General features: G+C 40.6%; 1 protein-coding gene across 1 annotated transcript in view; it reads left to right on the top strand.

Annotated features, from left to right (window-relative positions):
• The window catches only part of SMC1B (structural maintenance of chromosomes 1B), a 60,417-nt gene that overhangs the window by 975 nt on the left and 48,605 nt on the right, over positions 1 to 10,837 (top strand). The window contains 2 exon segments of the mRNA XM_044678246.1: positions 2,122 to 2,234; positions 3,022 to 3,225. Of these exon segments, the coding sequence (XP_044534181.1) occupies positions 2,122 to 2,234; positions 3,022 to 3,225 (317 nt within the window).

The raw sequence follows: 10,837 nt of genomic DNA, 5'->3' as shown, positions 1-10,837 counted from the left end.
CCTCCTCCTCCCCCATCTCCCTCACTTTCCTTCTGTCTTCCTCCCCCTTCTCCTTCTACCTCACCTTTCCCCATCATCTTCCTCTTCTTTCCTTTTCCTTCCTCTCTTGCTCCCCTTCTTCCTCCTCCATCCCCTTTCTCCTCCTCTTAATTCATCCTTTTCCTTCCTCTTCCTCCTCCCCATCTCCCCCAGCCCTTGATGCGCAGCTGTGGAGTCTGGCCCTCCATTTCACTACCCACAGCCTTCCTAGAGAAAGGTCTCCCTACTGCCCACAGATGCCTGACCCTTAAATGGAAACTAAATAAATAATTTAATTTTCCATAGCAAGCAGGCCAAAGAACAAATTAGAGAAACAGTATTAAAGGAAACACCACTGGTGGTCCATTGAAATTGAAACTTGGGAAGCTACTTTTTCTCTTATAAGACAAATCTTAGAGTTAAGTCATGGTTCCAAAAGACTGATCCCACAGGATTTCTTTGCTCTGGAAGGTGTCTCAGGACAGGCCACATTACACTGGATTCATTTTACCTCTCCTATACACATTAAATGAGGTTTAAAAAAAAAAAAAAGACCAGAGAATGAGGAATCCCTGGGGAAAGCTCCAGGGAAATGAGGGAGTGCCAAGAGATATTGTCATCCCCTTTTGCTGGGTGCTTTGGGCAGAACAAGGTCAATAAGAAAACCCTAGGGGTGTTCTGGGTGGTAGAACCCTACCTCTTTCCCCTCTCAAACCAAGTCTTGCATTTCCTGATTTGGGTCCAAGTATTGCTTAGATGTGTTAGATGTTGGTGTCCTGAGGACAAGGACTGTTTGTTGCTGCCTTATTGTGCCTGGTGCCTAGTACAGTAACAGACATATGCCAGGGGCTTACACACCCCAGGTAAACATTCTACTCCAGAAGGACAGGAAGATCATCTCTCCTACTTGTTTCTGTTTCCCATAGTAGTTAACAAATATACACACAGTTTGGCAAAGAGTAGGCTCTCCCATTATTTATTAACATTTTGACCACCAGTCTTCAGTGCATTTCTTGGCCATATACTTCTTAGCTGTCCCAGGCTTACAATTTTTAAATGAGCTAGCTCTTTGCCAACTTAAATAAAGCACCCAGGGAAGGTTATTTATTATGCATGGGGGCCTCTGGTCATTTGTTATCATCAAGCTGATGGAGCCAAGCCCTGCCAAGCTAAAGGATGAGGAAATATGTGTTGGCCCCTGTGTGTCCAGTATGCCATCCATTTCACAGATGTTACCTTGACTCTGCTTAGCACAATGCCTGGCATATAGTTGGCACTTTGTGCTATTGATTGAGATAATGGTGCCTCATTCTACCTCTTTATCCATATTTTGTGTCCTTGGCTGAAGATGGTGAGAAATCTCCAAGAGATTTTGGCACAGCCTTGTTTCACCTCTCCAAAGCACACCTTCCTCCCTGATGAAATGGAGCCATCTGGCCCTGTTTACCCTTTTCCTCATCTATACAGTGAAAGGCCCTAAGGTCACCTCCATCACTATGTCCGTGATCCCTGGAACTTTGTCCAAGCATCCTTCGATTATAGCATCCTTCCTGGGCTATCTTCTTGAGACATTTTCATACTTGGCTTCACCCTTTTCCTCATGATTTAGTTGAAAAGGCTTAAACACATCCATATAGCCACAGAAACTCAGGTCCAAACCTCCTTCCAAGGCAGGCTTCTTTTCCACCACAGCCTGAAGCCCCTTCCCTCCCCTTTACCACTGGGGACAGTGCCTAGGTTAACCTCATAACCTTTCCTTGTAGTGAGATGCTTGAATTCATGGGTTCATCCCTCCCAGTCTTTAGCTTCCAGGAATAACTGAGATTTAGTTATCTGTTTTCTTCAAGTTTTGCCTTATCCTCATTTTTATCCTGTTCCAAGTAGTGAATAAAATAACATATTTGAAAGGCTCTGGCAGAGTCAGTCAGAGAAAACTTTGGATGTGGTGGTCTGCCCATTCTTGAGTGATTTGCCATCTCACTATCAATGGCCATTGGTATTCATAAATATGACTGATAATTATAGAAGCTTTTGATACTTTCTTGGACCACTTGTTTGGGTTATTTAGTTTTCATTGCCTGTAACTCAGTCTATTTCTTCTAGGAGGGTCATCAGAATTTCATTTTAATGATAATCCTATCAGTCGTTCTGCCTACACAGCTGAGTTGGAAAAAATTGGCATCATTGTCAAAGCTAGGAATTGCCTCGTTTTTCAGGTAAATAGCTAAAAGGGATCCCAATGCTTGCTTTTGAAAGGATGGATTTAATCTGGAAACAAGAAAACAAACTACAGAAGCATAATTAGAAAGCAAGCTACAAGGAAGGGGAGTATTGCCTAAGTGAAATCCCAAGGTTGGTCTAAAGAGAAGGTGATGCTTCCTGTGCCCCTCCTTTCCAGGGGTGCAAGGCATGATGCCACCCATACTTCCTCTTGCTGGGGATGAAGGACACAGTGCCATCTGTGCCCCTGCTTGTTGGGGGTACAGGGCACTGGACATGCTTCAGGACAAGGGCTTTGGTGAGGTTGGGCTTCAGTTTTCCTTTGCTCCAAGTGAAGGCTCAAATTAAGGGTCTTGGGGAAGTGGGTTAAGTATTCAGAAATTATCCATACCCAAATCAAAGTCATCAGGAAGTTCTGAGTATGTACTTCTTTGGGGGTCCTAACACTGGTTCCCTAAGGATCCTCCTACCCAAGGGACACAGCATTTCCTGGGCACTGGCCGCCTGCCATGCCAAGAATGTCCTTCCCTCCACTTGTTTATATCCTATCCCCTGAAGGCCTTTCCTGGCTTCTCCCTCAGCCCACCTCCTGGGTCACCTTCTTTTGGACTCATAGAGTGTAACTTGTACTGACAGTGGTTTACAGATTGTTAAACTGAATTCCTTGAGAGCCAGGATATTCTTTTGTATCCTTGGTGCTTGGCACTTAATTTGGCATACAGTAGGCTCTTAGTTAAATGCTGTAAGCCCACTGTTTGACTCATGCATCTCATTCTATTTTAGGGCACTGTAGAATCTATTTCAATGAAAAAGCCCAAAGAGAGAACTCAGTTTTTTGAAGAAATTAGTAATTCAAAAGAGCTTATTGATGAATATGAGAAAAAGAAGAAAAAGGTACAGAAAGCTGAAGAGGATGCCCAATTTAATTTTAATAAGAAAAAAAATGTGGCTGCTGAACGCAAACATGCCAAATTAGAGAAAGAAGAGGTGAGTGAGTGCAGATTCGACCATTTAAATCTATCTGTGACCTCCTTGTGGGATACGGGGAATTGATGCTGGATTGGTTGCCCAGACTTTGGGGGGGGGTGGAGTCCTGAGCAAACAAGCCTTCCTGGAAGACAGACAATTCCAGTAGGACCTTTTCTCTGGGGGAGCCTGGCCAACTAAACCTTGCCTTTCTTATCCTCTAAGACCAGACCCTTTTTCCTCAGCTTATATTTCTGGCTCTTGGTGCAGGCCCTGTGCTTAGATGTTAGATGTCTGTGTTCCAAGGGCAGGGACTAGTGCCTTGTACAGTGACAGACATATGCCCAGGGTTTACAAGCTGCAGGTAAACTGTCAGTTCCTGCAGGGCAGGAAGACCATCTCTTTTACTTGTCTCTATTTCCCACAGTAGCTAATGAACAGACACACAGTTCAGCAAAGAACAGGCTCTCCAGTTATTAACATTTTGACCACTGGCTTTCCGTAAACTTCAGCTAAAAGATTTCTTAGCTGTCTGATGGATGGCTTTAGCCCTCCTCACTTTTTTATTTTGATAGTATCTAATTATCATGATACTCTTGGAAACACTCTATTCTTTGTCTCCATGATCCCATGTCCTTCTTTGAGCTTCTCCTATCTCTTGTCAGCCATAAAAGTTGTTGAATCCCAGGATTAGAAGACCATTCTGAGGTCATCTTGTTCACTCTGGGGTCAAATAGATATGACTAATATAGCATCTCAGAGGACCCAACATCTAGCTATGGACTGAAGACTGTCCAACCCTCCCTGCTGGTTAGAGAGTGATATCTTAAGTCAAGCCAAATTCTGCCTTTCTCTGACTTGTGCCTGTTGGGCAGGTGCCAACCCCCTCTGCCCTCCAAGTAGGTGCCTTCTTTGGATCCCTTTCCCATTGACCATTAGAGCTGGATCTGAGAGGCCAAGTGTCTGGAAAGCTGGCCTCAGGTTGGGAAAAGTAGGGTTGAATTACAGATCTGCATTTTATTTTATTTTAATAACAAATTTCCATATAAATTTTCCAAAGTCATATAATCAATATCAGTGATGGAGTAGAAATCAAAGGGACCTTGGAAATTTCAAAGCTCACCTTAAAAGAAGGTGAACTTATTAAAAAATATATGACCATGGAAATTAATCATTTAAAATATAATGAGAGAAATAGGGGAGGGACACTGTCTCAAGACAGATGCCCCCAAGAGGTTACGGAGAAAATGAGGGACACTTCCTCAAGTTATTGGTCTAAGACAAATGCCCCAAAACTCACAGAAAAATCCCCTGTTTAAAGGAGAATCTTGATGTAATCATGTCTCCCAGAAGGGATTATAACATTTTACAATAGTTACAAACAGTGTTGAATAGTTTTACGTTGGCTTTACAATGAATACATTCAAGCTAATTAACATCTTCAAGAAATTGAAGAATAGCTATATAATGGATACATCCAAGCAAATCAGTATTTCAAAAAAATTATCAGGAAGTTGGAGACAGATACAAAGAGGAGAGTGGTTCAGGACTGGATTATCTAGAGAGAACCTGATGAGAGGATCATTCAAGCTATTGGGCTTGACCTTCTGTTAGAAGCTTCAATAATCCAAATACAGAGGTACCATAGGACTCTTCTAAGGCAAAAGGATACTCAAGATTGGTACTTAAGATTTGGTCAGAGGTACTTCGAATCTAAAACCATCAGCCTGGGACTCCTGACTGGGGCAATTCTCAGACAGATTCACTTAAAGCTGTAAAGTTTTTGTAAGAATGGTGGGTGGGGGCACCAATTTTTAGATATTAACTATTAATAACGTGAGAATAACACTAATTTCTTACTCCACACGTGGTGAACCTTTTAGAGATAGAGTATCAGGCCCGCCCCTACCCTACCCCCCAGACCAAGTGCTATGCCCACCCCTTCCCCCCCAGAGATTGAGTACAGCACCCTCTCCCCAGCCCCCTCCTTACCTCAGACAGAGGAGGAAGGAAGTATTCCCATTGGGCTTCTGGGTAGAGGGGTGGTTGATGAGAGGCTTGTGTGGAGAGTGGCCCCAGAGCTTTGCTACCTTCCAGCTCTGCTCTCCTCCAGCTATGGGCCACACTGTAAGCTATGCTCCCCTCTAACCTAGCTCCTTTCCAGCCTCACCACGGGAATCATCTTCACCACAGACTCCACAGGCTCCTCAGCCTTATGACTCATGTGAACCCTGCCCCCACCCCACTCCCAGTGCCTTACCCCAGACCAGGCAGGGAGGCTCCCATTGGCCTGCTAGGCAGAAGGGCAGGGGAAGTGAGGAATGTCCTCAAATGCATGGAGAGGGGGAGGGGAACAGCTCCTTTCTGAGTCCCTCTGGCTTTCTAGTAAGGAACTCTGGTGGGCATCTGCAAGTATGCTCACAGACAGGGCTCTGCATGCCCTTTTAGCATGAATTCCATAGGTTCACTATCATTGAATCTATATTGTCTCCCTCCCTTCTCTCCTCCCCTTCCTAGATCTGACAAGCAATTCAATTTGGGTTATACATGTATTATCACACAAAATATATTTCCATATTATTTATTTTTGGAAGCAAATAATCTTATGGAACCAAAACTCCCAAACATCTACCCAAATAAACAAGTGTTAAATCATGTTTTCACCTGCATTTCTACCCCAATAGTTCTTTCTCTGGAGATAGATAACATTCTTTGTCATAAGACCTCAGAATTGTCCTGGATCATTATATTGCTATTAGTAACAGCTTATCACATTTGATCATTCCACAGTATTGTAGTTACAGTTTATAATGATCTCCTGGTTCTGCTTTTTTCACTCTCACACTCACAAAGTTCCAGGGATCACCTTTATCATTTTCCTTTACTGTCATATTGGTCAATCTGATAGGTGTGAGAACAACCTCAGAGTTGTTTTAATTTGCATTTCTCTAATCAAAAGAGATTTAGAACATTTTTTCACATGATTATTGATAGCTTTGATTTCTCATCTGAAAACTTCCTATTCATATCCTTTGACTATTTATCATTTGGGGAATGACTTGAATTCCTATAAATTTGACTTAGTTCTTTATATGTTGAGAAATGAGACCTTTTTATGTTTTTTAATTCATCTTTATTTTATGCCAGTAACAAATTTATACATAAGTTTTTCAAGGTTACAAAATTCATGTTGTCTCCCTCCCCTCTCCCAGAGTTGATAAGCAATTCCACTGGGTTATACATGTATAATCACTCAAAAACCATTTCCATATTATTCATTTTTGTAAAAGAATAATCTTATAAAGCCAAAACCCCAAATCATATACCCACACACACGTGACAAATCATATGTTTTCACCTGCATTTCCATTCCAACATCTTTCTCTGTAAGTGGATAGCATTCCTTTTCATAAGTCCCTCAGAATTGGCCTGGATCATTACATTGCTATTAGTAGCAAAAATCTATCACACTTGATCTTCTCATGATGTTTCAGTTACTATTTATAATGTTCTCCCGGTTCTACTTCTTTCACTCCATATCAGTTCATGTAGGTTCATTCAGTTCTTTCTGAAATCATCTTGTTCATCATTCCTTATGACACAATAGTATTTTATCATCATCATATACCACAAGTTGTGTAGCCATTCCTAATTGAAGGACATCCTTTTAGTTTCCAATTCTTTGCCACTACAAAAAGTGCAGCTATAAATATTTTTGTACAAATTGGTCTATTTCCATCTTTTTAAAATCTCTTTGGGATACAGACCTAGTAGTGGTGTTGCTAGATCAAAAGGCATGCATTCTTTTAAAGCCCTTTGGGCATAATTCCAAATTGCCCTCCAGAATGGTAGGAGCAACTCACAACTCCACCAGCAATGCATTAGTGTCCCAATTTTGCCACATCCCTTCCAACATTTGTTATTTTCCTTTGCTGTCATATTGGCCAATCTGCTAGGTGTGAGGTAGTACTTCAGAGTTGTTTTAATTTGCATTTCTCTAATGGAGGGATTTAGAACATTTTTTCATATGATTATTGATAGCTTTGATTTCTTCATCTGAAAACTGCCTATTCATATTCACTGGCCATTTATCAGTTGGGGAATGACTTGGTTTCTTACAAATTTGATTTAGTTCTTCATATATTTGAGAAATTAGATTTGCCAGAGAAACTTGTTATAAAATTTTTTCCCAGTTTGTTGTTTCCCTTCTAATCTTGGTTGCATTGATTTTGTTTTTACAAACCCTTTTTAATTTAATATGATCAAAATTACTAATTTTCAACTTGTAATGTTCTCTGTCACTTCTTTGGTCATAAATTCTTCCCTTCAACATAGATCCAACAGGCAAACTATTCTACATTCTATGTCCCCTGATTTACTTATAATATCACTCTTTATGTTTAAGTCATATACTCATTTTGACCTTATCTTGGTATAGAGTGTGAGATAATGATCTAAACCTAATTTAACTGGTTTTCTGTTTTCAAATTTTCCCAGCAGTTTTTGTCAAATAGTGGGTTCTTGTCCCAAAAGCTAAGATCTTGGGTTTATCAAACTCTAGATTGCTGAGGTCATTTCTCCCTAGTCTATTCCACTGATCCACCCTTCTATTTCTTAGCCAGTACCATATTGTTTTGATGATAACTGCTTTGTAGTATAGTTTAAGATCTGGTACTACTAGGCCACCATCCATCACATTTTTTTCATTAATTCCCTTGATATTCTTGACATTTTGTCCTTCTAAGATGAATTTTGGTATATTTTTTTACTAGTTTTATAAAATAGTTGTTTTTTTTTAAACCCTTACCTTCCATCTTGGCGTCAATACTGTGTATTGGCTCCAAGGCAGAAGAATGGTAAGGACTAGGCAATATGGGGGTCAAGTGACTTGCCCAGGGTCACACAGTTGGGAAGTGTCTGAGGCCAGATTTGAACCCAGGACCTCCCATCTCTAGGCCCAGCTCTCAATCCACTGAGCTACATAGCTGCCCCCTAAAATAGTTTTCTGGTAATTTGATAGGTATGGCACTGAATAAATAAATTAATTTAGGGAAGATTGTCATTTTATTATATTAGCTCAGCTTACCCATGAGCAATTAATGTTTTTCCCGTTGTTTAGATCTAGTTTTATTTGTGTGAGGTGTTTTGTAGTTGTGTTCTTATAATTCCTGTGTTTGTCTTGGCAGATAGATTCCCAAATATTTTATAGTGTCAAGAATGATTTTGAATGGAATTTCTCTTTCTATCTCTTGTTGCTGATTTTTGTTAGAAATCTATAGAAATGCTGATGATTTATGTGGGTTTATTTTGTACCCTACAACTTTGCTAAAGTTATTATTTCTACTAGCTTTTTAGTTGATTTTCTATGATTCTTTTAAGTATGCCATCATATCATCTGCAAAGAGTAATAGTTTAGTTTCCTTATTACCTATTTTAATTCCTTCAGCGTCTTTTTCTTCTCCAATTGCTTCAGCTAACATTTATAATACAATATTAAATAATAGAGGTGATAATGGGCATCCTTGTTTTACTCCTGATCTTATTGGGAAGGCTTCTAACTTGTCCCCTTTGCAGGTGATACTTGCTATTGGTTTTAAATAAATACTATTTATTATTTTGAGGAAAGATCCTTTTATTCCTATGCATTTTAGAGTTTTCAGTAGGAATGGGTGTTGTATTTTGTCAAAGGCTTTTTCTGCATCTATTGAGATAATCATGTGATTTCTGTTGATTTGAATATTGATATGATGTGGATGGTTTTCCTAATATTAAACCAGCCTTGTTCCTGGTATAAATCTCACTTGATCATAGTAAATAATCCTTGTAATATATTGCTGTAGTTGCTTTGCTAGTATTTTATTTAAGATTTTTGCATATATTTTCATTAGGGAGATTAGTCTATAATTTTCTTTCTCTGTTTTTGGTCTTCCTGGCTTAGGTATTAGTGCCATATTTGTGTCAATAAAAAGATTTTGATAGGACTCCTCTGCTTATTTTGCTAAATAGTTTGTGTAGTATTGGGATTGTTTTTTAAATGTTTGATAGAATTTATCTGTGAATCCATCTGACCCCAGGAATTTTTTGAGGGGGGATGGTTTATGGATGACTTATTTAATTTCTTTTTCTTTGAAACGGGATTATTGAAGTATTTTATTTCTTCTTCTGTTAACCTAGGCAATTTATATTTTTGTAAATATTCATCCATTTTACCTAGATTATCAGATTTATTGTCATATAATTGAGTGAAATAACTCCAAATAATTGCTTTCATTTCCTCTTCATTAGAGGTGAAATCACCCTCAGATCTGCATTTTGTGGGGAGCTCCCCACACCCATGAGAATGGGTCTGCTAAAAAAAAAAAAGTATAAAAGATTGGTCAGAGAAGGCCCAAGTGCTCAGTAGACACTGCTGCTATGATTAAGAGACTAGCTAGGCACTTAGTAGCTATGCGACCCCAAGCAAGTCACTTCACCTCTGTCTGCCTCTGTTTCCTCAACTATGAAGTGGGATCATAATAGCACCTATCTCAGGGTTGTTGTGAGAATCCAGTGAGATTATCTTTATAAAGCTTGTAGCATGGTGCCTGGCACGTAGTAAACACTTCACAAATGCTTGATTCTCTTTCCCTCCTGCTCTCAGTTGGGGCTTCTGTGTCACATGTCCTTCAGCAGTGATTGACCATAAGCCCACTTTTTCTTTGGGGAGCAGGCTGGTGTAGGCAGAGGAGGAGTAAACACCATGTTCCCAGTCATAGAGGACACAAGGTCCTACTGGATGTATCTGTGAAGAGTTATTTAAAAAGCATCAGTTGTCTTTCGTGTATTTCAGGACACGAGTGGCTGCTACCCAGCCCTGAGATAAAACATTTTACTTAAATGTTAACTCATTTGATCTCACAGCAGCATGAAGAGGTTGGTGCTGTGATTGTGCCCATTTTACAGATGAGGAAACTGAGGCAAATGGATCAGGGTCACTCAGCTATTAAGTAAGACTGAATTCATTCTGGGTGGGGATAGGGATGGTAGAGATAATCCCTTTCATACCCTCTCAGCCTCTGGCTAGGATAGGGGAGTCAAGCTCACAGCTTAATTCCCATCTGGTCCAAAGCCCCAATGAGTGATAGCCTGGGGCCCTGGCTTCTCCCACCTTCCCTACTGGGCTGGCTACAGTTTCTGGCGAGGGATCCCTTTGGCACAAGCCTCTGGAGCAGGGACTCCACTCTCACTTTTATGTGGGCCATGTGCATATCTTTTGTAGACTCCCACCTCCACCTGGCAGACTCCTGCAGTGAAAGGACTCCCTCTGGTTGTTAGGTACCTCTTGGTGAAGTGGCTGGGCCCCAGCAGGATGGCTCTGATATCAGCTGAGTTTGGTCAGTAATATCTTTGGAGGAAGAAGACAATTATGTTCTCCTTAAGAGGAATTGGAGAATCCCAGAATTTTAATTGAGATGGCCAATGTCCAGCTCCGTTAGAGCTGCTAGAGAGCCCAAGCCAGAGGTCCTCTGGCTGCCCATTCTTCCTCTGGGGGGCTTTTTATCAGATACCTGAATTTCCCACTTGTGCCTACAGCTCCTAGCTCTGACTCTGGTAACCTTATCAGTCACTTAGCCAGCCAATAAGCATTCACCAA

Source organism: Gracilinanus agilis, chromosome 5 (assembly GCF_016433145.1).
Source record: "Gracilinanus agilis isolate LMUSP501 chromosome 5, AgileGrace, whole genome shotgun sequence".
NCBI lineage: Eukaryota > Metazoa > Chordata > Mammalia > Didelphimorphia > Didelphidae > Gracilinanus > Gracilinanus agilis.
The sequence above is the reverse complement of the archived record's forward strand: the minus strand, read 5'-3'. Positions and strand labels throughout refer to the sequence as shown.